This window comes from Megalobrama amblycephala, linkage group LG10 (assembly GCF_018812025.1).
Source record: "Megalobrama amblycephala isolate DHTTF-2021 linkage group LG10, ASM1881202v1, whole genome shotgun sequence".
NCBI classification, from domain to species: domain Eukaryota; kingdom Metazoa; phylum Chordata; class Actinopteri; order Cypriniformes; family Xenocyprididae; genus Megalobrama; species Megalobrama amblycephala.
In genome coordinates, this window is record NC_063053.1 from 34,007,197 (window position 1) to 34,034,815 (window position 27,619).

The 27,619-nt window shown below is 39.0% G+C and overlaps 1 protein-coding gene across 2 annotated transcripts in view; it reads left to right on the forward strand.

Moving 5' to 3' along the window:
- Positions 1 to 25,730, forward strand: part of LOC125277465 (exportin-5-like) — a 54,543-nt gene extending 28,813 nt beyond the window's left edge. Inside the window, exons 17-33 of one of the 2 annotated variants that reach the window (XM_048205855.1) lie at positions 1,184 to 1,225; positions 1,308 to 1,397; positions 1,624 to 1,823; positions 1,925 to 2,015; positions 6,543 to 6,724; positions 6,852 to 6,940; positions 7,363 to 7,453; positions 7,611 to 7,747; positions 11,619 to 11,716; positions 12,082 to 12,128; positions 14,423 to 14,526; positions 14,616 to 14,675; positions 17,774 to 17,856; positions 17,947 to 18,054; positions 18,543 to 18,680; positions 23,223 to 23,387; positions 25,152 to 25,730. In XM_048205855.1, the coding sequence (XP_048061812.1) occupies positions 1,184 to 1,225; positions 1,308 to 1,397; positions 1,624 to 1,823; positions 1,925 to 2,015; positions 6,543 to 6,724; positions 6,852 to 6,940; positions 7,363 to 7,453; positions 7,611 to 7,747; positions 11,619 to 11,716; positions 12,082 to 12,128; positions 14,423 to 14,526; positions 14,616 to 14,675; positions 17,774 to 17,856; positions 17,947 to 18,054; positions 18,543 to 18,680; positions 23,223 to 23,387; positions 25,152 to 25,295 (1,869 nt within the window). In that variant the 3' untranslated portion in view covers positions 25,296 to 25,730. The remainder of the gene's footprint in view (positions 1 to 1,183; positions 1,226 to 1,307; positions 1,398 to 1,623; positions 1,824 to 1,924; positions 2,016 to 6,542; positions 6,725 to 6,851; positions 6,941 to 7,362; positions 7,454 to 7,610; positions 7,748 to 11,618; positions 11,717 to 12,081; positions 12,129 to 14,422; positions 14,527 to 14,615; positions 14,676 to 17,773; positions 17,857 to 17,946; positions 18,055 to 18,542; positions 18,681 to 23,222; positions 23,388 to 25,151) is intronic. The other variant, XM_048205854.1, reaches the window with a different exon arrangement.
- The last annotated feature ends 1,889 nt before the right edge of the window (positions 25,731 to 27,619 follow it).

A 27,619-nucleotide genomic window follows, 5' to 3' on the forward strand; every position in this document is an offset into this window, starting at 1 on the left:
CTCTTAACAGATTGTGAACGCTGAGTTATTGTGCACCAGCACCCACTCCAAATACGCAACAAAATCCTCTTTAGGACCATTCACTGGAAGGCGTGCCTTCTACTGCTCGCTCGGGCTGGTGTAAAAAAAGACACAGAGCAAGCATTACTGGTAATGAGTCAGGCATGTTAAATCAATAAAGTCCCTGATGTGGTCTTCCAGTGGACAGTCTCCTTGCTCCAAGCAGAGTAGATGGACAGCTGGCAGATCCATCAGGGAAATAGAAAGCAGCAAGTGGCTGTAGTTAAATAGTACACGAAGATGAATGGCTCCAAAAGAAAAAGTCTTTAGGGCTGTTGCGATAACCGCAATATCATAATACCGAGCTATTGATGAGCAAACCGCAGAGGACAGCAAAAACCGCAGCTACCGCGATATTTGCATGTTTTCTATTTTTTGAAAGGTTATGTCCTTCTCGTTTTACACTTCATGCATGTTTACTAAATATTAAATAAGTTAATAATGATAGCATAATGTGTACCATGGTGATTTGTACAGAGGCTCTGTAGATTTGCACTAAACAAGCCTAAACAGACAGTGAATGTGAGAGAGATCGACTGAGCGCGTGCGATTACCTGCGTCTGTCCTTTAGGCCGAGACATATATTCGTTGTCTCCAAGGATAGTGAAATCTCTGTCTTAGCATCGACGCATTACTGGTCAGCTGTGCCTTATAAAGTGGCGCTCAAAGTTAAAATGATTTCAACAGCTTGTTTCATTACATTGCTCTTTAAATGAATCTGCGTTTTTGAACATGCAGTTGAATGAATGGTTTAAAGACTCAAAGACAGTCCCTTGCCGCCACCTTGTGGCGCAACAATGTAACTGCACTGACTGACAGCCCATCTAGAACGCGCAGAGAGTAGTTCTGCTTATACTCGTGAAATATTAGCAGAAAGTTTTGTTTAGTCAGATTCGAGGATCGGAACTAACTATTATGCATGTAACAATAGCCCTACGATCTTACTTCTCCCCATAATTTTCTGTCCTCTCTCTGCTGTTGCATTGATAAAAAGTCTTATGTCATGCAAGTACATATTTTTTACCTATTGTTGTTGTTTTTTTTATTTATTAATAGCCTGTATTCGTTTTACTTATTGCATCATAGATTCGTTAAAGACCTTAATTTTTTTCCCCCTTCTAAGATATTTACTGCCACCACGTTTGAATTGGATGATGAACACAAGGTAAGGTGCCCATACTTGTAATCATATCTGCAAATCTTTCTCTAATCAAACACTCTTGTTGACGTTCAGTGGATGTGTTCAGGAACCTCAAACGCACCCTCTTAAGAACATCAGAAGACATGCCTGTTCCTCCATCATTAGGATGTGTCGAGATTATTCAGACTTTATTCTGGTATGTTAAAGCGTGCAGGTACAAAAAATAGAGTCCTCCACAATGCAAAACATGCTATTTAATTGTAGTTATAATTTGTTTGTTTTAATGCCGGAAAATTATTTCAAAACTGATCATTTTCAAGTTTGATAAAGAAATTGATGTCAGCCACAAGAAATGATGTTATATTAGCATTCTCTTTTGATATAAATGCTAACAATAATAGATTCTTTTTCATGCATTGTAGCCGTGCTTCGATATGATGTATGCGCATGTGAAGAGCTTGTTCTCCAATGAGAAGCTGCTGACACCGATGGAGAAAAGTTCTCTTATGGAAGCCCTGATACTGATCAGCAATCAGTTTAAAGATTATAACAAGCAGAAAGCCTTCCTGGAGGAACTCATGGCACCTGTTACTAGACAGTGGCTGTCAGAGGAGATGAGGAGGTATGAATAGATGTTGTTGCCCAGACTAGCCTTTATTGAGTTTATTAAACTGATGAAATTAATGAATGATGTGTGATCCTTCTTTTATTTCTGTTGTGTAGCGTGTTATGGGAACCCGCTACCTTCTTGGCGTATATTGGTGCTGATCAGGAGATCAGTGACCCTGACCAGATGGGTATCAACAGGTCACGGGTAGGTGTGCCCTAGGGCTGCACGATACATTGAAATAAAATCACTATATGGCTAAGTGTGATTATCAGATTGTTCAGACTGTGATTTAATTAAAGTCTCAGTGAACCGGAAGTTGCAAACGACTTTTCTCCAGTGTTGTGACGTATTTCCAAGTGAAACGGAATATTGAATAGAGGGCAGAGTTTTACTTTAGCGCTCCTCCTCTCCATCTCTCGCTCATAGCACACGAACGGTTGCAGAGGAGTGGTTTACGCGTTTTCAACCCAAGCCGTCAAACTGACGTTATCAGAGAAGGAACGGCATTCCAGACCGGAAGTAACTTTTCAGATTTTGTTTAAAATTACTGCGACAAACAAATTTTTTCTGTGTTTTAACTTGCACAGATTAATTGTTTACCACAAGACTAGTAATATGCACTAACAAAGTAAATAAGGTAAATTTTGATTTCATGTGTGTACTTTAAGTAACTGTATGTGCTACCGGATTCAGAGTCAAGCACATCATTTACACGTGTAGTTCATGATACACTGTATTTTAGTGTCTCAGAGCAGCTTGGTTCATTTACTGTGAATGAGATGCTGTGAGCTGTATGCGTGTAAATGAACATAGTGCCATTACTCTGAAACTGTCAGCGCATTAGTTTATTTGCCAGCAACCTGTCAAAATGCAAGCTTGATGGTTTACCGTTTGATCTGAGACAATTTTATTTATTTATTTTTTTTTTTTTGGTGTGCGAAAGCAAATTCTACTAAATTTGGTATGACTCAAGGAATCGTTAAAATAGGCTAAATTAATCAAAAGATATTAACATTTTATTTAATTTCCTTATAAATTTTGACCAGAAGGTCAGTTTTTTGAGGGCATGGTCATGATGACACATGCAGATTTTTTTAAAGATGCCGTAGAACTTTTTAAAAGATGTAATATAGGTCTAAGGTGTCCCCTGAGTGTGTCTATGAAGTTTCAGCTCAAAATACCCCATAGATTTTTTTTAATTAATTTTTTTAACTGCCTATTTTGGGGCATCATTAAATATGAGCCGATTTAGGCTGCGGCCCCTTTAATTCCTCACGCTCCCTGCCCACGGAGCTCGCGCTCTCCTTAAACACCATAAACCATAAAGTTCACACAGCTAATATAACCCTCAAAATGGATTGAATTTACAAAGTGTTCGTCATGCATACTGCATGCATACATCGGATTATGTGAGTATTGTATTTATTTGGATGTTTACATTTGATTCTGAATGAGTTTGAGGCTGTGCTCCGTGGCTAACGGCTAATACTACACTGTTGGAGAGATTTATAAAGAATTAAGTTGTGTTTATGCATTATACAGACTGCAAGTGTTTAATAATGAAAATAACGATGGCTCTTGTCTCCATGAAAACAGTAAGAAACGATGGTAACTTTAATCACATTTAACAGTACATTAGCAACATGTTAACGAAACATTTAGAAAGACAATTTACAAATATCACTAAAAATATCATGATATCATGGATCATGTCAGTTATTATTGCTCCATCTGCCATTTTTCGCTGTTGTCCTTGCTTGATTACCTAGTCTGATGATTCAGCTGTGCACATCCAGATGTTAATACTGGCTGCCCTTGTCTAATGCTTGAACATGAGCTGGCATATGCAAATATTGGGGGCGTACATATTAAAGATCCCGACTGTTACGTTACAGTCTGTGTTCTGTTAAGATTCGCCTATTCTTCGGAGGTGTTTGAGACTCATTGTATGTCATTTCCATGTACTGAACTCTTGTTATTTAACTATGCCAAGATAAATTGAATTGACACCTTTAAAAATACATTAATCTGTTCATAAAATTCTGCATTTTAGGACAAAATTCAAAATGGCTCATATGAGAAAATTGTGTATGATTCGACTGTGTTCTGCACTGAATCAAAAAAGACCAGATTTAAGATTTTTTTCAGATTTAAGAAGTAGGTGGCACTGTGCCGAAACGCTGCAAGTAGCATCAGTTCATGCCTCACATCCATTTTGGCATGCTCTTCATCAAATTCGTTCATGCTCTTGGGTTTATTATTGATTGATCGGGCGTTGATTGTTATCAGCCGATAACAGCTTTATATAGTTTGATCGGTGGTCTCTATAAAGGTGATCAAATAAGATGACTCACAACACGCTAGACAATTTACGAGACAACTAAAATTTCTTCACTACATTCACTGGTCTGACAGTTCTACCTGGTATTTGAAAAGGACAATCAATTTGCAACCTTTTTACCGAAACATTGCAATGACAGCAACCCTACAGCAAGAAACTAGGGCTGTGATATTTTAGTGCATCAATTTCCTTCACAGCGGTACATTTTCGTTCCTCCCTAAAAGCCCAAACTTAATCTCCAAATCAGCTAGATCAGTGATTGTCATAAAATACAGTCTACTGTTGCTAAATTGTAGGGCATGCACAATAATATGAGTTATTAAAACTGCATTAAGCTGCAAAAGTGATACTGTTCCCCAAGTATAAGTCTCAGGTGTACCCAGAATGTATCTGTGAAGTTTCAGCTCAAAATACCCCACAGATCATTTATATAGGTATTTATTATACCATGTTCATTTTTCAGTGGAAGGAAAAACATGCTGTTTTCGTGCATGTATCATTAAATGCAAATGAGCTGCTACTCCCCACCCCACTTTCCAGAAGAGGGTGGAGCCTTTACAGCTCTTGCTTTGGAATACTAGTCTCTGCCAAAAACTAAAAAAAATTTGTTTGGTTTTGATTATCATCTCTAATCTCGGTCACGCTCACGTTACATTGCAGTTCTTCATCATCGTGACTGTTTTTATTATCTGCATGCATTTTAAATTCAGTCTGAACTTCTGATATATGGTTTTCTGAGTCCACACATCCAAAGCACTCACACAGAAAAGTTGGATGTCAGACTGTGCACCGCATGAGTATTAAACGAAGTTCTCTTTCACGTCTTATTCTGCTTAAACTGTCAAATACACACAAGGTTATGTCAAAAACACACAAAGTTCACATAAACACAGTTAGTTATGTCTGTGAATGTAAACAGCAAAATCGCATGTGTTTGTTAGATCTGTGTATTAAAGTGAAAGCAGGGTAATATACAGTACCTACTGCTGTATGCTGTTAATATGAATCGAACAACAAAAGAAAAACAGAAAATCACTCACTGCATTTGATTGAATAACTTCACGCTTAATCTTAAAGGGGGGGTGTAGTGCTATTTCATGCATTCTGACTTATTTACACTGTTAAAGAGTTGCATTCTCATGCTAAACCTGGCCAAAGTTTCAAAACATGAGTTGGACATTTGATGGAGTATTTCTGTGCCAAATACACTACTTCCGGTTTCGGAGAGTTTTTTTTTGAGTATGGCCTGTATGATGTCATGTCATACATGTATAGGTACTTCTCCTTGATAAGCGTGCACACAAATCACCCAGAACAAGAGCAAGAGCACACCCATTAACGCGCTTCTTTCGGGATACGGAAGCCGAAAGTTTTTTCAACAATGGCTGTGTCCCAATTCAGGGGCTGCACCCTTTAAAGGCTACATACATCATTGAGGCAGTCTCGTTTAAGAAAAATAACCGTTAGATTGCAACGTAAGAAACAAATGACAGTATTTTACACCTCACAATGAATATCAGTCAATTTTATTACGGTTTTTTTTCTTAAAAATGAGGTCCTTGATGACGTATTCAGCCTTCAGATGCGACCTCTGAAGGACGCAGCCTCCGAAATGAGACACAGCTCCTGTCAACAAAGGAGTGTGTTTTTGGTTGTGAGGGAAAGATTACCTTTTTCAGCTTCCCAAAGAACCCCGCGTTAAGGGAACAGTAGATGAAGTTTGTTTTTCCGGGGCAGCAACGCGGAGTTGTGCATGTATGTTTGTTTGTTCCTGGGATTGCGGTGATGAATACTTTGTAAACAAGTCCCAGTTCATCACTGGATTTGCAGATCACAGGTGGTGAGTAAAGCTGCTTTAGATGTCTGTGTTTTGTTGGCAGTCGGCGCGCAAATGCATAAATGTAAACATCACAAATGTTTTTGTTCCCTTTGTATTTATAATGATGTCGCAGCTTGCAAACGATCTCTATGCAGAAGCTGCGCATGCTCGTGACTCTTTAGCTCCACCCATGGTACTGACGGCAGGCACGCCTCCAGGAGATCAGCTTTTTTCAGAAAGACTTGGTTTAGCATATCTATCTTTTATAAATATGATAAAACTAAAGACTTTTTGGAGATATTGAGGATGTAATACTACTCTACAGATACTCAAGATTAACATGAGATTGGCAGAAACTGTGTGTGATACCCCCCCTTTAAGCACGCTTAATCTCAGCCATTCATTTCAGGTCTTGGAGACTCTTCTAACGAGTTGATGAGTTGAATCAGATGTTTGATTAGGAGGAGTTAAAAAATATGTAGTGTTGGTGTGCCTCCAGAAACAGGGTTGGAAACATTGGTCTAATAGAAGTGAATATGAGTGGCTTTGATTGGTTTGTGTCTTATGGTAGATTAGTTTTTGTGTGTACGCCATGCTTGGGGTTGTGAAGTGTGCTCGCTGGCCCGCTGATCCTGAGGAGGCAAAAGCAGGCGGATTTGTGGTCAGCACTAACTCTGATGGGACCCCCGTCTACAGAAACCCTTGTGCAGAGCCCCTGCAGGCCCTGCTGCCCAACCTTTTGGTCCTCATCAGGTCATTTCTAGAAATTTTACTTACAAAATAAAACATTAGATATGTGATAATCATGGTTAGCTCGTGTATATGTGTAACAGTGTTTGAAGTAGTGTCATGTTCTTCATCCTTCCGGGACCCAAAACAGCTTGTTCTTGCCAGAGAACGTCAACCGGCTTAGCAAGACCTTTACTAGAGTCTACGATGATATGGATATGGAGGAAAATTTTGTTTTAGGTAGGTTTCTGATTTGTCCTGTCCTGATACAAATTTATATTGCGCTTTTTATTGCAGCTTCCCAATAATAAACAGGAAAATAACAGTTACTGTTGCAGATTTCAATCAATATATCTGTAAAGCAGCCCAACAGAAGACAATAGTGTAATTTATTCAGCTCAAGTCAGTTCAGTGTTAATTCAGTTCAGTTCATTAAAAGTGTCAGTGTTGCAAAGTTAATCAACTATGAAACAAGTTCAATTCAGGTATAAGCAGCTCTACACAAAACAAGTGTCATTATGCAGTTATTATTGAATATTATTATTCAAATTATGTTGTCATCCGCTAGTGCAGTTGAATTGATGATATCACTGAATATTAATTGTCTTTTAAACACCAAACCTTGGTTATCTTAAAGAAATGACTCCTGTTGTTTCCTACAGGAATTCCTCAACCAGTTTTAGATTCCTACGACTCTCCGGTGTACAGAAACATTGTTGAACGAGGATTCTTCACCGCACTCTACAGAAACTGGTTGGAACAAATCAAGTTCAATGATTGATTTTTCTTTATTGGTTGTTTAATAGAATATTTCTTCTTCAATAACAATAAAAAAATAACTCTTCTCCAATGCTGTAATCTACTTCCCCAATCCTGTTTACTGTTGTCTCTTTTTCTCATTTTCTTAAAGTTACCAAGTGCTTGGGAATGCTGGTCCCTGCTTGCACCAAGACTTTTATGCAATAGAAGGCTTGGCAGAGCAGATCATTGGTTCTGCCTTCATCCATCTAGACAGTGTTCCAGACCACAGGCTCCGTCCCCTAGTCCATATCCTTTGTATCATATATGTTTTTTTTTTTTTGTTTTTTTTTGCTATTAGTTAAAAATACTTCTACTTAATTAATCGTTATAACACCCACATAATCTCATTCCTAACTGACAGCAATTCAGCTCTATTTCTATTAAAACTTGTATGATCACAGTGAACAACATTCAGATCTGTGTTTGTGCTGCTGCTGAACCAAGCATTTCAACTGACCATTCCACAATAATCTTCATTTATTTTAAACAAATAGGCCTATGACTACATGAGCTTTGCCTATGAACTCAGGTTTAGGACTAAAGCAAAAGCTTATGTGGATAAGGGCTTGTTCACGCAGAAAAATGCGAGACGCAGGCAGTGAAATGGGGGAAAACGCAGGGTCTCGTTTTTAGAATGCCTTGTCATGCGCGAGACGCTGCAAAAGACACGATGCGAGCTCCACGGTCATACATGTCCATCTAGTGTGTGTTTACAAGTAAAGCAGCACATTGGAATGGAAAAACGCATTCTGTGTGAACGGCCCCTAAGGCTGCATGTGTTGATGGAAGCAGATTCATAAAAATTGTCACAGTACAACACTACCGTACAACAATAGAGTACACAAGTTATTTCGTCCCATTTATTAATTCTTTAATAAATTAATTTGCAGATTCATTCATACATTGTGTAAGTACCATGACATGTGAAAGAGTCAAGCCTTAGACAAGTCAGTAAAGAGTGAAACACAATAATGACCTCTATCAAGTGCCTCAATTATATAATTTAGAACCCTGGTAGCAGCTGTAGTCGTGCTGTGTTATTTCCTAAAGCCTGACTGATTATGTGATAAGATGTCATGTTCACTCAAATATGAAATCAATTGCTCACTAATGAGAGATCCAAAAACCTTAGACAAAATGCAAACTTTAGAAATCGGCCTATAGTTGTTCATTTAGAAGGTTCTCTTCCTTTTAACAATAGAATAACAAATGTAGACTTCCATACAGCACACACACACACACACACACATATATATATATATATATATATATATATATATATATATATTATATAAATTATGACGGTTACTCACAGACCATGACCGTACTCTTCCTCTGCTCTCTGACTGTTTGATAAGCCACCTAATAGCATGCATAACATGACTTAACTGGGCAGAATACTAAGTGAAAAATAAGTCATGAGCTAGTGAGAGATAGCTGAGGTTAGCTCTTTTTTCATACTTGATTCATTTTGAAGCAAGTATCAATTCATTAGTAGGTGATTACTGTAGTCAACATTTGAAGTGGATCAATACCTTTCATCAACATTGTCCTAAAACCTTCTCCTTAGGACAGCTTAGTTCTTAGGACAACTTTGATGAACTTTTTTGATCCACTTCAAATGTTGACTACTGTATTTAGGTGTCCTTGTTATAAAGTGTTACCCATCTGTCATTATCAGACTTATACTCACCTTGGACTATGTAAGTGACATCAATAGTGTAATTAGTTCTGGATTCCTGTGGTCATTGAATGCATTTATATGCACCCTCATAATGTGATTATAATGGGATTTTGGCAATATTGCGATTAAACTTTATGTAAATGCAATACTTTAATCAAACTAATGCGATTAAGCTCATAATCGTAGTAACCATATTCACATTAAACTATGTGGTATGCGCCGATTTTAATCACTATAAACAGGCATGTAAACACCTTAATCTCATTAAGTGCAAAGTGCGCTTGTTGCTTGGTTGCTGTGTGTTGTTCACACAATTTCATGAATGAACTCCGTGACATTATTCTGAGGTTTTCTCTTCTCCAAATCGCTAAACTCTGTCAGCACAACTCGCTGCGTAGTCTCTGCTTCATATTCATCCAGATGGAGCGAAGAACACGATGGCAGAGTAGGCAAACCTGGCATTACTATGTTTATCATGGTGCCAAATAATATATAGCATGTCCATAAAATGTATTTTGAATTTGATGCAAGTAGATTAAAATGGCCGGTTAAATGCATACTGTATGCCAATCTGAGTGTGGTATAACCATACTTACAGTGGGTACGGAAAGTATTCAGACCCCCTTGAATTTTTCACTCTGTTATACTGCAGCCATTTGCTAAAATCATTAAAGTTCTTTTTTTTTCCCTCATTAATGTACACACAGCACCCCATATTGACAGAAAAACACAGAATTGTTGACATTTTTGCAGATTTATTAAAAAAGAAAAACTGAAATATCACATGGTCCTAAGTATTCAGACCCTTTGCTCAGTATTTAGTAGAAGCACCCTTTTGATCTAATACAGCCATGAGTCTTTTTGGGAAAGATGTAACAAGTTTTTCACACCTGGATTTGGGGATCCTCTGCCATTCCTCCTTGCAGATCCTCTCCAGTTCTGTCAGGTTGGATGGTAAACGTTGATGGACAGCCATTTTTAGGTCTCTCCAGAGATGCTCAATTGGGTTTAAGTCAGGGCTCTGGCTGGGCCATTCAAGAACAGTCACAAAGTTGTTGTGAAGCCACTCCTTTGTTATTTTAGCTATGTGCTTAGGGTCATTGTCTTGTTGGAAGGTAAATCTTCAGCCCAGTCTGAGGTCCTGAGCACTCTGGAGAAGGTTTTCGTCCAGGATATCCCTGTACTTGGCCGCATTCATCTTTCCCTCGATTGCAACCAGTCGTCCTGTCCCTGCAGCTGAAAAACACCCCCAGAGCATGATGCTGCCACCACCATGCTTCACTGTTGTGACTGTATTGGACAGGTGATGAGCAGTGCCTGGTTTTCTCCACACATACCGCTTAGAATTAAGGCCAAAAAGTTCTATCTTGGTCTCATCAGACCAGAGAATCTTATTTCTCACCATCTTGGCAAACTCAATGCGGGCTTTCATGTGTCTTGCACTGAGGAGAGGCTTCCGTCGTGCCACTCTGCCATAAAGCCCCGACTGGTGGAGGGCTGCAGTGATGGTTGACTTTCTACCACTTTCTCCCATCGCCCGACTGCATCTCTGGAGCTCAGCCACAGTGATCTTTGGGTTCTTCTTTACCTCTCTCACCAAGGCTCTTCTCCCCCGATAGCTCAGTTTGGCCGGACGGCCAGCTCTAGGAAGGGTTCTGGTCATCCCAAATGTCTTCCATTTAAGGATTATGGAGGCCACTGTGCTCTTAGAAACCTTAAGTGCAGCAGAAATAGTTTTGTAACCTTGGCCAGATCTGTGCCTTATCACAATTCTGTCTCTGAGCTCTTCAGGCAGTTCCTTTGACCTCATGATTCTCATTTGCTCTGACATGCACTGTGAGCTGTAAGGTCTTATATAGACAGGTGTGTGGCTTTCCTAATCAAGTCCAATCAGTATAATCAAACATAGCTGGACTCAAATGAAGGTGTAGAACCATCTCAAGGATGATCAGAAGAAATGGACAGCACCCGAGTTAAATATATGAGTGTCACAGCAAAGGGTCTGAATACTTAGGACCATGTGATATTTCAGTTTTTCTTTTTTAATAAATCTGCAAAATGTCAACAATTCTGTGTTTTTCTGTCAATATGGGGTGCTGTGTGTACATTAATGAGGAAAAAAATGAACTTAAATGATTTTAGCAAATGGCTACAATATAACAAAGAGTGAAAAATTTAAGGGGATCTGAATACTTTCCGTACCCACTGTATTAGCAAAAAATCAGAATAATGAAAATTGCATGTAAACTAGAGTGAAGAGTTTTGCTTGTATCATGTAAACATCTGCGAAATAAGATCTTTGACCTGATTAAGACCTTACTCTGATTATTAGACCATCTCATTATTGGTGCACATGTAAACATAGTCATTGACTCATGAATGAAGTGCTGTAGGTTACAGTGTGTTTTTGTTGTTTTCCTTAACGTCTTTCATGTCTGTTTATGAAGCAGCTGGTGATGTCCTGTCCTCATGAGTACTATGACAGCCTCCTCTGTCCTTTGCTGGGTCCATTATTTACCTATCTACAGCAGGTAAATTTCACATCACACCTAATAAATGTCTCATTTAAAGGTGTAATAGGTGATCTGGGAAATGCTAACTTATGTTAACTGATGTCTGCATGAACCATCTGCGCAGTGGTATGCAAACACACAATGAATGACAGGGAACACATGCCATCATTTTATTCAACAACAAAATCCCATAAAATATTGAGATGATATTCTGTTTACAATATTGCACCTCCCTACTATGAAGTTTGAAGATTGCCGTTTCATTTCACTGTTGTTTTACGTCATTCACTAATTTTGGGTGAAGTGAAGCAACCAATATTGCTTGCAGCACAGGATATTGTTTGCTTAATGCCATCTCTTATTCTTTACTTCATTGAAAATAGAGACTGAGCTTTCGGTGGCAGATCATCAACCAAAGGACCAGTCTGTGGTAAGATATTTTAGTGTTGGATAATACTATAAATATTTGTGAAAATTCTGGCCATTTTAACACTGCTTTCTTACCACACCTTTTTGTGATACCACTGCCTCAGGTGTATGTGGTTGAGATTGAAAGAGTGAAGCTGCAGTTGTAACGTACTGACAGGCAGACATGATTTTTTTGTTCACTAGAAGACCTGACTGAAGCCCCATTCATACCGCTAGTGACTTTGTAGCTGAAGATTCAGTACTTCAAGTCACTGCTACTGATGACTCTATGAAATTGACTTTTTTTCTTTTTCTTTTTTTATCCATGTAACCTTGGAAAATTGGTGCTTTAAGATTTTCAGGTAGGTCTAACAGGTAGGATATATACAGAAATTATCAGGCTATAAAACACTTTGCAGTCTTCACTGCATACATTATAAATTAAATATAGATTTATCCTTATTAAAGCTACAAAATTTATTCAGTCAAAAGCAGTGTGATTTTATCTTTTTCTTTTGTTCTTTGATTATCCTTAATCACAGACAGCAGCAGGTTTATTAGGCTGCTGTCACTTTAAGACCTGCCACACATTACACGGATCTGACACACATCTCATTTTTTTCACTACTCTTTGCATTCTTTTAAGACTTCATTTAACTAATTTAACTTCCCCAACTGGCTGAGGTGACTGAGCACCATGTGCCTGTGTTCACACAATTGATCTTGTGACTGAACCAGTGTGAGCCAATTGTTAGCATAGTTGAGAATGCGAATGCCACGTTCTCTCAGAGGAACAAGGGCCGCCTCCACGACCTTCGTGAAAACACAAGGTGACAGGGCCAGCTCAAAGGGTAGGACTTTATACTGATATGCCCGCCCCTTGAACACAAAGCATAAGAATGGCCTGTGTCAAGGGAGAATCAGGCTTGATGGCATCCTTTGCCAGTAAAACTCCGATCTCCGCCCATAAGATGTGAGCATCGCTGGGCTGCACAGAGCTAAACTGGATGCCCCGGAACTTAGGGGACACCGGGCAAACTGAATCGCATAGCCGAGTCTGATGGTCCGGGTAAGCCAGCGAGAGGGGCTGGGGAGTGTTAGGCAGGCCCTCATAAACCATGCAACTGGGACCAGCGGGACCACAGATGTACCCGTAGTGGGGCAACGAAGTGGAAAACAGGGACCCAACTCGGACAGCACAGCAACTCAAAGTGAGGTATGAGTGTGCTTTGCACAAAGATGCGACCTGGACGGCATAGTGGCCGATGTGGAGTCTGAGTGTGCAGGACAACACGCCCGTTTTAGGGACGCTTGCTCTTGCATTTGCCAGTTGGTTTGGCGGGGGCCTGGACAGTCTGCCTGCACCCGGCTCCACACTGTGGCCTAGATGGAGGCTGCTACTTAGGCTGAGCAGGAGCGGAGATGGACGCAGGTAAGGGTACTCCACCTCTTTAGAGGTGTTGGAGTCTCGACCGTAACACTGAGATGGTCATGTTCCCACAGTAAGAACATGAGCAATCCACAAACGCAGGCTCAGCGTGCCTAATGCCTAAACACGTGATACAGCGATCATGATGTCATCCGGCACCAGGAAACGCTTGCATCCAGAAACGCACGGGTTGAATGACATCTTGAAAAAGATGCAGTATCACATCAGTGTTGCTCTTTTAGGAAAATTTGTGCTTTTTCAGTGCTGAAGCACGCAGGGAAGTGGCCATGGCACAGCTGGCAGGTTGGTGAGGTACAACTGCACTATTGCAGCCTGCAGTGGGCGCTCACACTTGTTGGAAATGCTACAACTGGCTTTCAGCTGTATAAACAGCGATCTTTTTGAAGACACCCAACTCTCTTGCAGTGCTGTGAAAACAGCAGTTTTTGAACTTGTGAGCTTGCAACCACCGTTGCAAGTGCCATCACACCAACACCGGGAAAGAGGCTTGTTCCTAAGGAGTGCTTGTTTTTTAAAGTCGACATTCTTAGGAGACTGTAGAAGCAGAAACAATGATCCGCTTGGCTCCGAAGTGAAAGACAAATGTGCCTTCCAACTGCTTCCGTATTTATACCCACTGAGCAGGGTGGAGAGCGAGATGCAAATCGTGCACGCCAATGTGCATTGGCTCATTTAGTTTACACTCGAATGTGATTGGGCTCTCAGGTAAGATCTCAATACATAGATGACGTCGACGTAACGTTGAACGTGACCGACTGACAAGGAACTATTATTATGTTGGCGTGAGAATGCCAACATACTAATGTTGTAAGTTTAAATAGAATATCTGTATGTTCTTACATAAACGTTGTTATTCATGTTTTTAGTGCTCAGGAGGACAATGAGGCCTATGAGGAGAACCATGTGTTTCAGGAAATGGTGGAGGAGCAGCTTTTGCAGGTGGTCACGCGAGAGGTTATTGACCTTCTAAGTGAGTTTACCTTATGCATGTGAAGCCTTTCAAGTTTGCTTCACTTTTTTGTACAAAAGAAGAAAAAAAACTTTGTAAATGTGTTTCAGGTGTGACTTGCATTACAAGAAAATGTCCAAAGCTATCTGCAAACAAAGAGGACGCAGATGGTGAGTTAATGATTACATTTTGTGGTGTAAATTCAACAATAAAATTAGAGTCAGGCCACTCAATAATAAAAATTAAACTTTATTTGCCTGAAATTGCGATCCAGGGTAGTTCTTACAACCAAAACATATCTCAAGAGCTACAAAATTAGCTTGAAGCAAAACAGAGTATTTATTCAGTAAAACCATACATATTAATTTATCATTGAACAAAGACTTTCAAAGTTGATTGGATAAGCTAATGAACAGATTGGCCTCCTACTTCCTTTTAGCAAATATGTACTCTAGGGTTATAACTTTTTGACTATTTTTCAAAAGATTTTCAAAAAGATTTCCTGTATCATAAATCAATTAACTTAATTACTTAAATTACCTAAAAACTGTGAAAAAGTCCCTAATTCATCCGAGTTTATAAAAAGGTCACCCCGTTTAAAAAATTGGAACAATGACAAATGGTACTGCTTATAAGTAAGTAGCATTTCCTGAAACTTTCTTGAAGTGTTTAGAACTTTCTGGAACTTTCTAGAAGAATCCAAATCTTTGTATACATATATATAGGAGTGAGGGACAGAGAGAGAGAAGGAGCTTTATCAGCAAACAACTCAACTTGATACTTTTTGATATTTGTTTCAGTAGCAATATATAATGTCACTCAAAATAAGTGACGATAATACCATACTGAAAAACAAGGCTAACTGAACCAATAATCTAGTGAGATTTCAGAAATCACATAAAAGAAGAGGATGTGTGAAGAAAAGTGCAGAATGCCACTCCAAATGCATATTATTGGTCGGTACCAGTTTCTTGGAGCAAAAATCAAAGGCAGAAAGGAGCAAATAGTGGAAATACAAAGAACTAATCGGTTTGCAGAACGTGCAATCAAAGTGGACAAACTCCAACTTCGATTTATTCTAAGCAATAAGCAGTGATGTACAGTACACTGTAGTACTGTACAAGTATTTGTTCAAGTATTTGAACATTTGTGAATTCTTTTTTTTATCATAATACATGCAATATGCAAATTAAATATAAAGTTCCAAATGCCAAAAAAGATTTTTTGATTTTGGGGTGACCTTTTCTAAAAGGATATTGAAATAAAAATTAATTTCTTTGTTTTTCTGCAAAAGTTTGTCAAATTAAAGTACAGGAACATGAAGTTGTAAAAAAAAGTTATAACCCTAATGTACAATTTCCAGTTTATCTTCATCCAACCACGTAAATCAATATTTTTTAAAGGTGCCCTAGAACGTTTTTTCACAAGATGTAATATAAGTCTAAGGTGTCCCCTGAATGTGTCTGTGAAGTTTCAGCTCAAAATACCCCAATGTTTTTTGTTTTTTTTAATAAATTTTTTTAACTGCCTATTTTGGGGCATCATTAACTATGCAACGATTCAGGCTGCGGCCCCTTTAAATCTCACGCTCCCTGCCCCCCCGAGCTCTCGACTATAATACAGTGCATAAACAAAGTTCACACAGCTAATATAACCCTCAAAATGGATCTTTACAAGATGTTCGTCATGCATACTGCATGCATGTTTTGGATCATGTGAGTATAGTATTTATTTGGATGTTTACATTTGATTCTGAATGAGTTTGAGGCTATGCTCTGTGGCTAACGGGCTAATGCTGCACTGTTGGAGAGATTTATAAAGAATGAAGTTGTGTTTATGAATTATACAGACTGCAAGTGTTTAAAAATGAAAATAGCAACGACTCTCTTGTCTCTGTGAATACAGTAATAAACGATGGTAACTTTAATCACATTTAACAGTACATTAGCAACATGCTAACAAAACATTTAGAAAGACAATTCACAAATATCACAAAAAATATCATGATATCATGGATCATGTCAGTTATTATCGCTCCATCTGCCATTTTTCGCTGTTGTTCTTGCTTGCTTACCTAGTCTGATGATTCAGCTGTGCACAGATCCAGACGTTAATACTGGCTGCCCTTGTCTAATGCCTTGAACATGGGCTGGCATATGCAAATATTGGGGGCGTACATATTAATGATCCCGACTGTTACGTAACAGTCGGTGTTATGTTGAGATTCGCCTGTTCTTCGACGGTCTTTTAAACAAATGAGATTTACATAAGGAGGAGGAAACAATGGTGTTTGAGACTCACTGTATGTCATTTCCATGTACTGAACTCTTGTTATTTAGCTATGCCAAGGTAAATTAAATTTTCCATTTGATGGCACCTTTAATTGGAAACATTTCATTTGACTCTTTAGACTGTTCCCAGGCCTACTGACCTTGACTACAGAAAGAAGCATTATTCACAAGTTGCTTCTTGCAGCATTTGCTGATTTAAAACTTGAAACATGTAAGAGAGAGACAAAAAAGATAAAAGGGGCAATATATCCTCTATATGTGTTCTACCAAGAGTGTGACAGAAGGTGCTCGGTAGTTGTCTAAGGCCTTGCATTTAAGTGCCTCAAATAGCTTACATCCATAATTAACAGTCAAAATCTAACCCTTACATGTAGGCCGTAACCTCCGTTGGGCAGCGATTGAGTTCATCCCCTTAAACTCTTAAACCGTTAACATTCTCTAGAAGGAATTACTTTGTCCTCCTCCTCTAATCCCTCTGTCAAAAGCATCATATATTTAGTATCATTAAAGGTGTTACTATGTGTCGTTCTAACTCAAACCTGACTCCTCCACCTGCACTCCTCCCTCCCTCGACGTCTGCAGTGGCTATCGAGTGTTCGGTTTCGCTGAGCTCACTCAGACCGTCGGCTTCACCCAAGTCAGACATCACGTCACCTTCGCCACGGACCTGCGGGCTGTCCATTGCCCTCTGCCCCTACGGCTACGGCTAGCTCCGCCCTCCCTCAGGCTCCGTCTCCGCCCTCGGTCACTCCAGCTTCACCTCAGCCCTCCGGATCCCTGCATCCATCTCGGGGGGTCATCGCTGTGGCTCCGTCGTGGCCGTCTGGGTCTTCTGCCCTCCATCTGCGCCGTGATTAGACTAGAAACTCTGACTTAAATAGTTGGTTTGAAAGCCTACTGATTATTGTAATGCAAGGTTGTTGTTTTTTTGTGTGTGTGTGTGTGTGTGTTTTTTTTCTTTTAAATCTTCTGTTCAGGAGACAAGAGGATGGTGTTGAAGGATTCCTCAAAGGGGATTCATGAGCTCTCAGAATTGGGCAAGTGCCTTCTCCATAGTGAGGTAACTAAACATTTCTTTGTGAGCTCCATCAGTTGGCTTCTGAAGCTGAGCTCGGTGATCAGAGTAATTTTTTTCTCCCCTCCTTTTCAGGATATTTATTTAAACCTCCTGACTATATGTTTTAACTCCCTTTCCTGGAGGGACACCGTGAACTGTGAAAGGACTGCTGGTGTGCTCTGCTGGACTTTGCTAAAAAAGGTGCTGATTTTTCCTGTCTGTCCCTCTTAAAGTGATAGTTCACCCGAAAGTAAAAATTCTGTCATCATTTACTCACCCTCAAGTTGTTCCAAACCTGAACAAATTTCTTTCTTCTGCTGAACACAGAGAAGATCATTTGAAGAATATGTGTAACCAAAGAGGCCCAGGGCCCCATTGACTTAAAAAATCCAATGGAAGTCAATGGGGCCCTGGACCTGTTTGTTTAAATATATTCTTCAAAATATCTTCTTTTGTGTTCAGCATACGGTTTTGGAACAACTCGTGGGTGTGTAAATGATGACAGAATGTTCATCTTTGCTTGAAAAATCCCTTTAATAACGGTTTCAAACATTTAGAATTGACCACAATATTTCTGTCAGTCTGCAATGAGATTAGAATTGAATTCTAAAGATGCCAACTATTTTATGTTTGAATCCTTTGCCTTTTGAAAATACTTTTTGTGTGTATGTGAATGAATTCTTGTGCAGGTGCTCGGTGGTAACCTGCTCCCGGAGGCTGTGACGTGGATCTACACCAGTGTACTGAAGGGTCTGCAGATGCATGGGCAACACGAAGGCTGCAGTGCTGCGCTAACTCAGCTGGCCTTTCTCATCTACGAGTCTCTAGTGCGTCATTTCAGCTCAAATATCATAGTTTGCATGTTTCTCAGTGGAGTATGGGATGCACATTTTTACATATATTAACGCAGCACCACAGTAAAAAGTTAATTACTATTAGTACAATGGCATACTACTAGTAGTCGATGAACAATAAACTGTATTAAATTATAGGTCTTGGCTGCAAAGTAGTATCCAGTAACAAATTCCGTCAGCAAAGTTGCATTCAGTAGTTTAGTGCTAATTAAAAAAATTCACCTTAAGAAGTAAATTGTGTTTTTGTGAAGTCTCATCCAGGAGTTGGAATTGTGTAGACTCACACCCCCCTTTATTTCTCCATGTTGAAATGATGCTTCAACGCTCAAAGTGGCATTCTCTATACCTATTATCAGTTTAATTTTCATAAAAGTCATAGACGATCATGCTGATCCATATAGACTGAAGTGCAGCATCTAACACCACTGTGTTATTGGTACTTCAAGTACACAAAGAACAACGATGTTAAAGTGCCCCATTATGGTATTTGAAAAGTTCCTAATTTTGTTTTGGAGGTCATGTAACAAGTTTACATGCATCCAAGGTCAAAAAAACACTTTGATTTTCTCATAATATACATTGCACATCACCACATTGTTCAATGTTTCTCAGTCTCGATGGATGAATCAGTCCCTCTAAATCCCTCCTTTCTGAGAGCCTACTCTGCTCTGATTGCCCAGATGGCCCAGTCTGTTGTGACTGGTCTATCGCGTACAGCGCAAGTTGGAAACAAACGCCCATTACCATAAGTGATTCAGCGCCGTATGCTTCCTAAAGCTCAGCAATTCTACACACTAAAGATACTAAAACAGTAACGATGTCATCAGTTTTACCATATCAATCTGAGTATGAGTCCGATGATGAAACATTAGAAGAAATAGTTATTCAACCTGAGCCTCCATCACAAGAACGATTTGAGTTACTCAGTGATACACTACTCAGTTTGAGGTACATTATGAGATGTAATTCCTCACTATCAGCATTAACAAGTGTATGTCCATCAACAAACCAATGTGTATATTTCTAATTTATTGCGGTGCACATATGGTAATTTTATCATTAACTGTATCAATAACGGTGCCAACATTAGCCCAGCACTAATGTGAACAACTGATTTAACATTGAAGTTAAATAAATCTTACATAAGTTTGTAAAATAAATCTTGCTCCATCCTTTATCATTACTCAAAGTAGTAAGAACAACAGACGATTTGTATTAATGGACACAGTTTTAGCTAAACAGCTGATTAGCAGAAGTATTTCATTAAGACAGTAATAACGTGAGTTAGCCGGAGACATCCCATTCTTAATCCATCGTGTTTAATACGGAGTTGGCCCATACTTTGCATCTATAACCTATTTGCATCTATAACATCTTCAACTCTTCTGGGAAGGTTTTCCTCAAGGTTTAGGACAAGGTTTAGCAGTAAGGTCTGCACAGGATCAAATTAGCAAGCCAACTATAAACTTTAAGTTTTAACTCCTTGAACTTTTGTTTGTAAATCTCACATTGGCTCTGGCCTGGCTGACATTAACAGCTCACTTGACACATTTTATGGCCATATCGATGGATCCCCGATTTCTCTCACTTGTGACTTCAAACGATTGTGATCAACTCAGATCAAATTACTGCGAGCCATGCGGCCACATTCCAGACGTCGTCAACTCCAATACACATACGCGCACACACAGAGTAACATACCAGGACTCTCTTTAAGTCACATTCATTAAAATATGATTAAAATGTAATCCTGCAAGTCTGTATTCCAGTTTTAATCATGTATTTAATATTAAGTTACGACTATAGTTGTGTGAATTATACCCCAAACCTTTATATGCGAATGTAAGATTGTATCTGTCTTTGTCTTTTGCACATTATAGCCTATGTATTCATAGTTTCATATATTAAATACATTATATTCATGCTCGATTGTTTCTGCTGCTCATTCAGAAAACCAAGTCACTTCTACGTTTGATTCTGCAACACTGCTTTACGCTTTAATGCCATAATAGGAAGTTATTCTCGTGGCCAGAGACTAATTTTCTTTTATAATAGTCTATGAGATAGTTTGATGGTTTGCTACTAGGATAGTCTTTCTCAAACCACTATTGAACTAATCATATATGTAATTAATTATAATCCGTTGTAATTAATTCACAATATATGTGCATAATTCCCTCTTTGGTCGATCTATATTATAATTAATCATAACGCGTTATGATATAATTACAGGGAGTGCAGAATTATTAGGCAAGTTGATTTTCTGATCATATTTTTTTCCCAAGCACATTTTACCAATTCCAATCCACATCAATCTTAATAACTACTATTAATATTGTTTTTAATCATTTATAAGTGATATATAATTGTTCATGAAGGCTGGAAATGAAAAATGCCTTATATTCAGGTGTGCAGAATTATTAGGCAAGTTTTCTTTTACAGGCAAAATGAGCCAAAAAAGAGATTTAACTCAGACTGAAAAGTCAAAAATTATTAAATACTCATGAGAAGGACGCAATACTAATGCAATACTAGAAATTGCAAAGTTAAAGCATGACCAAGGGACAGCAAAATGCTCATTGGGTCAGCGGGGTCAGACAAAAACAGGTGGAAAAGAAAAGACACGTTAACTGCAAAATAATTAAGAATTATGTGTGAAACCATCAGGAACCCTTTAGTCTCCAGCGCCACCATTTTCCAGAACTGCAACCTACCTGGAGTCTCCAGAAGTGCAAGGTCTCAGGATCTCAGAGACTTAGGTTAGCTAAAGAATCCTAAAAAATGACCCGCACTTGATAAGAATCACAAGCTGAAGTGTTATAAAATACATGAAGACTGGGTTTTAATAGGGCTTATAGACAGACAGCTTGAGAGTGACTCCTGAAGGACCAGCACCACATCCTCTTGTACCACTGTTTGAAGAATTTATCTTCCAGAATCTGGCAGTAAGTTTTGGAAGATCATTTTTAGTCCATCTCTGCAAGACAGACATTTCAGGATAAGAGATGGACTAAAAGTGAACTCAAACACCTTACTGCCAGATTCTGGATAAATTCTTCAAACAGTGGTACAAGAGGATGTGGTGCTGGTCCATCAGGAGTCATTCTCAAGCTGTCTGTCTATAAGCCCTATTAAAACCCAGTCTTCATGTATTTTATAACACTTCAGCTTGTGATTCTTATCAAGTGCAGGTCATTTTTTAGGATTCTTTAGCTAACCTAAGTCTCTGAGATCCTGAGACCTTGCACTTCTGGAGACTCCAGGTAGGTTGCAGTTCTGGAAAATGGTGGCGCTGGAGACTAAAGGGTTCCTGATGGTTTCACACTTAATTCTTCACCTTAATTCTTAATTATTTTGCAGTTAACATGTGTCTTTTCTTTTCCACCTGTTTTTGTCTGACCCCGCTGACCCAATGAGCATTTTGCTGTCCCTTGGTCATGCTTTAACTTTGCAATTTCTAGTATTGCATTAGTATTGCGTCCTTCTCATGAGTATTTAATAATTTTTGACTTTTCAGTCTGAGTTAAATCTCTTTTTTGGCTCATTTTGCCTGTAAAAGAAAACTTGCCTAATAATTCTGCACACCTGAATATAAGGCATTTTTCATTTCCAGCCTTCATGAACAATTATATATCACTTATAAATGATTAAAAACAATATTAATAGTAGTTATTAAGATTGATGTGGATTGGAATTGGTAAAATGTGCTTGGGAAAAAAATATGATCAGAAAATCAACTTGCCTAATAATTCTGCACTCCCTGTATATATATTTCACCCATGACTTGAGCTAATTGATTAAAAACCTGTAATTCGCTACAGTGTTTATGGGAATTTTTGACCATTCTTCTAGAGGCACATTTGTGAGGTCAGGCACTGATGTTGGATGAGAAGGCTTGGCTCACAGTCTCCACACTAATTCATCCCAAAGGTGTTCTGTCGGGTTGAGGTCAGGACTCTGTGCAGGCCAGTCAAGTTCCTCCACACCAAACTCGCTCATCCATGTCTTTATGGACCTTTCTTTATGCACTGGTGCGCAGTCATGTTGGAACAGGAAGGGGCCATCCCCAAACTGTTCCCACAAAGTTGGGAGCATGAAATTGTCCAAAATGTCTTGGTATGCTGAAGCATTAAGAGTTTCTTTCACTGGAACTAAGGGTCCAATCCCAACCCCTGAAAAACAACCCCACACCATAATCCTCTCCACCAAACTTTACACTTGGCACAATGCAGTCAGGTAACAAAGTAGTATCAAAGTACAAAACCCAGACTCGTCCATCGGATTGCCAGACAGAGAAGCGTGATTCGTCACTCCACAGAACACGTTTCCACTGCTCTAGAGTCCAGTGGCGGTGTGCTTTACACCACTGCATCGAACACTTTGCATTGCACTTGGTGATGTAAGGCTTGGATGCAGCTGCTCAGCCATGGAAACCCATTCCATAAATGCATTGGTGAGCAAATGTAATGCATTAACAGTGAAATGAGAGGTTTTCATTCTCATATTTCTCTACAGAGGCCTCGATATGCTGAGCTGCGTTTCATCATGAATCAGATTCCTGATATCCAAGTTGATGCCCTGGAGCAGTTTGATCAGAAGGCCATTCGATCCGCTGTAACAAAGGCAGGAGAGAAGAAAAAGAAAGAGCAGTTTAGACGGCTCATTGCAGGCACTGTCGGGGTATAGCTACTTTTAACATTATTATACATACTGAATGTTATTTATTTATTTATTGTCATGGAATACACTTGTTTGTTCACAAAGAATTTTTTCATGATGAATTCAAGATATAATCTCTTGTCAATTTCATTATGGCTATTGAAGTCATGCTCAATTATATTAAAACTTAAATTAATCTAAGCACATAATCAGTACCTGAGATAATCATTGTCATTGAAAATACAGTTTGAATGTTCTTGTTCCCAACTGAAACATCACAGAAACAGAAAAATGTAATCCCCTGTCGCTCCTCGGCTGATTAAGACAAAAACTCTAACATGGAAAGATACCTTTTATCATATGTCATGGCATTGCATCATGTGTGATTAATACACAGTGTCATGGCATTTGGAAAACACCATTACGTTTATGCTGTTCAAGGAAACGTCTTGGTTACATATGCAACCCTGGTTTCCAAAGTCAAGTCACCTTTATTTATATAACACTTTATACAATACAGATTGTTTCTGTTAGATATCTCTGTATTTGGCCAAGCGGTTATTTAGGGGTTCGCCAATGTATTCGATTTCTCTAATACATAAAATAAGTTAGCTTGACCAGAGTTTTTGTGGATAAATTTATTGAAGGTTGTAGTGTAGCAAATCTTCAGCAGCGATGTTAGCATGACGTCCTTCATATAATCTGTGGAACAGAACTTTATACATGAAGACAAATTGGCTACAAACAATAGAAAACTGTTAGGATCAATCCCATAGGAGATTGATCTACCCTGCAATCTACTCTGAGCAATGCTGTTTCTTTGTCCTTCACACCCATCAGTTTCTATGGGCCATTTGGTTCACACCTTTACAGACACAGATAGAGCTGATTGTATCCGAGGCACAGTCACAAATGTAAATGCACCTGACAAAAAATTAGTAAAAAAATAAATAAATAAAATACACACAATCTTCATTTCAAAGCAGCTTTATAGTTATAAACATGAAATTAAGGATTCAATGATGCAAACAGAATTAAACACTGCTGTAAAGCAGCTATAAAAAGACAATTCTATGTCATTCAGTTGAAATCAGTTCAATGTTGATTCAGTTTGGTTCAATAACTCTGTAAAGTTCACCAATTATGAAATGAGTTGAATTCATCTATAAAGCCGCTCTGGAATAAACCGTGATGTCATCATCCAGCTCAGTTCAGTTCTCATCCAGTAGTGTCAGTGCCGTCAAGTCAGTAGTTAAGCCAAAAGGCAACAGTGGAAAGGAACTCAAACTCCATTGGAGACAGAAAAAAAAAACAACATTGGAGAAACCAGAATCAGTCGGGGGGCCAGTTCTCCTCTAGCCAGACAAAGGAACATGGTGTGGTTTAACTCCAGGCTGCATCACAAGTCAGATTGTGGATTGATATCATTAATGTCTGAAGCTGATATAGAACAACATCAGTTCATTTGCTGATGCCGATAACACCGTCCTCTCAGACATTACGTCATCAGGGAACCAGAACTGCATATACAACCAAGATGTTCCCTTTCATGGGTTCACACTTGACGCTGCATCGTAGTTGCGAACATGTCCTAACTTAGGTTGCAATGTCTAAACCGGAAGAAAAATCCACATAAGATGAGCTCATCATTAAGGTCTGAAAATCAATCCATTTAAAGTAGGGGTGTCCAAACTGGATCAGGGTTACCCTTTCATTTCATTTGATTACAATGTTGACATTTGATTGACAATATTTTATTTTGTCCATTTGTGTGTGTGCTGATAGAAACCCCTTGGACAGCAGTTCAAGAAGGAAGTACACATCCAAAAACTTCCATCTCTGTTTAAGAAGCCTACGAAAGATGTGCTGGAGAACACTGATGCTGCAGGTCTGATCGCTCTGTTCTCTCCTGACCGCGACAATTGCTGAGGGAACCTCACTACTCTTGTGTGTAGTACAGTATCCAGTCTGAAAGTCCTTTTTATGGACATAATTGGTTTATTGATATGAGGAAAGATAGCAAGGACATTTGTGTTTCATGTAATTTGGGTGTACAGTGTTTCTCTTCTTTTGTATGGATCTATGTAATAGATCTGTATAATTGTTATTTAAAGAATATTATAACCTTGCTGTCAGAAAAGGGTCTTTTTTGAAATTTTTTTGAAATATCTGAATATCTGTTCTGGGGGATCTGATGTGCAAAACCAGCATCCAGCACTACATTCCAATAGGAGACAATGAGCTATTTTGAAGTAAATGACAAAATCAACATTAATTGGTATTTGACATGTCTGTGTACAGATTGTGTAAAAAGTGTTATGATTTATACTCTGCAGATTTTAATAAATGTATACCTGAACAGTTTTCAGTGATTGTAAGGACTCTTTCCTCATTTTTGAAAATTATGTAACATTTTTAATTACTGTGACAAGCCTGAATATGAACATGTCAGTGCAGCTGAGCATTTAGTCTGCACAGCATAATAGACGGATAAAGACATTTCTTCACATAGAATCCATATAATTCATTTAACGCAATTAAGTATTAAATTGTTTTTGATTTTGACTCTGTGCTTAACCCTTATGTATCCATTTTTGTCTTTGCCAATGTGTATTTTTATTGGAATTGTAATAATTCACCATCATTTCCTTTCATAAATCTATTTTACACTAGATACACAAAATAGTTACACTTGGGACCTTGAAAACCCGTTAAAATGGCACATTTGATTCCCAGTACCATTTAAACATAAAATCATGTTTTTGTTGTTGTTTTGTTTTGTTTTTTCCTCAGGCTTTTATTCTGTTGGCAAGGCATAAAAACAACAGTGGCATTATGTAATCAAAAATTATTTTTGGTAGTTTTAATCAGGACCAATGTTGCTAAAAGCAACTTCATTAAAAGTGGAAAAAAATATTAATATATAATATGTTTATGAGCTTGTCTTTTCCATTAGACTGAAAGATCTGAAAAAGCCCAGTGCAAAGGTCTTAGACATGTTAGTATTTTCACCAAAAACAACTGGTTTTAAGCCAGTTATTTATATCTTTTGCTGTAATGTGTCAGTAGGAAATATCAGTTTACATTTCCAAACATTCCTTTTGCCATTAATTGTAATAAACCAGTGAGATTTTTTTGTGTGCACAAGGAGTCGGACAACAGCCAGTATGCTCCACACAGAGATCTGATCTCACTATCGAGTCCATCGGTGAAGAAACCTAAAAAAAAGCAGGTTATTGGAATCCCAGAGTGTATTGCCAAGTGATTAAGTTCATAGGGGGTGAGACGTCGTCCAACTCAGCATGAGACTCTTAGGCGTCTGGGCGTTACCGATGCGCGTCACAGAAACGCCAGGCTCCAGCATCGGCCAATCACAATGCACTCCCTCTCCCGAGTACTGATCACTCACACCTGCACGCAATCACCACAGCAATCAGCCCGCACATAAAAGACACTCACACACACTCACTCACTGTCCGGTCTCGTTCGCACCAAGGACTCTTCCTGAATGCTTACCTCAAGGACTCCTGTTGATACTTACCTGTCTCCAGTGCTTCCCGATCTCCTAGTGTGTCTCCATTGTTTGTGTGAGTGTGTCCAGTATCCTAACTCTCCATTGCTCCAGCGATCTTCCACGGATAACCACTTGCAATTCAGAAAGGACAGTATCTGTACTCATTCATCACTCACTTTAACAACGTCTGTTTCACGTCCGACTCCACCAGCCATCACTTCCGCAAACACCGCCGTCACTCCTTCACCGCTTCTGTACGGCAGTCCCATGGCCAAACCGGCGCCCTACTCTGGTTCGGCGGAGGAATGTAACGGTTTCCTCCTACAGTGCTCACTGGTCCTGGAGATGCAACCGCACATGTTTCCCGCCGAACAATCCAAAGTGCCGTTCCTGATTACACAACTAAGCGGCAAAGCACTACTCTGGGCTGATTCCATTTGGACCCAAAAACACCCAGCTATCCAGTCCAACTCCAGTTTCATTGATCATTTAAAAGAAGTGTTTGGAAAACCTTCCTGGGATTCTGCTATGGTGAGAAACTTTACAATCTTAAACAAGGATCAATGTCTGTTAACGAATATGCTCTTCAATTCAGAACACTGGCTGCCAAGGGTGGATGGAACGAACAAGCTCTACTCACGTCATATCGTCAAGGTCTGGATCCACAAGTGTGGTTGCATCTCGCTGCATACGAGGATACAGTCGGGCTTGAGAGGTTTATCCAACTATCCATCCGTTT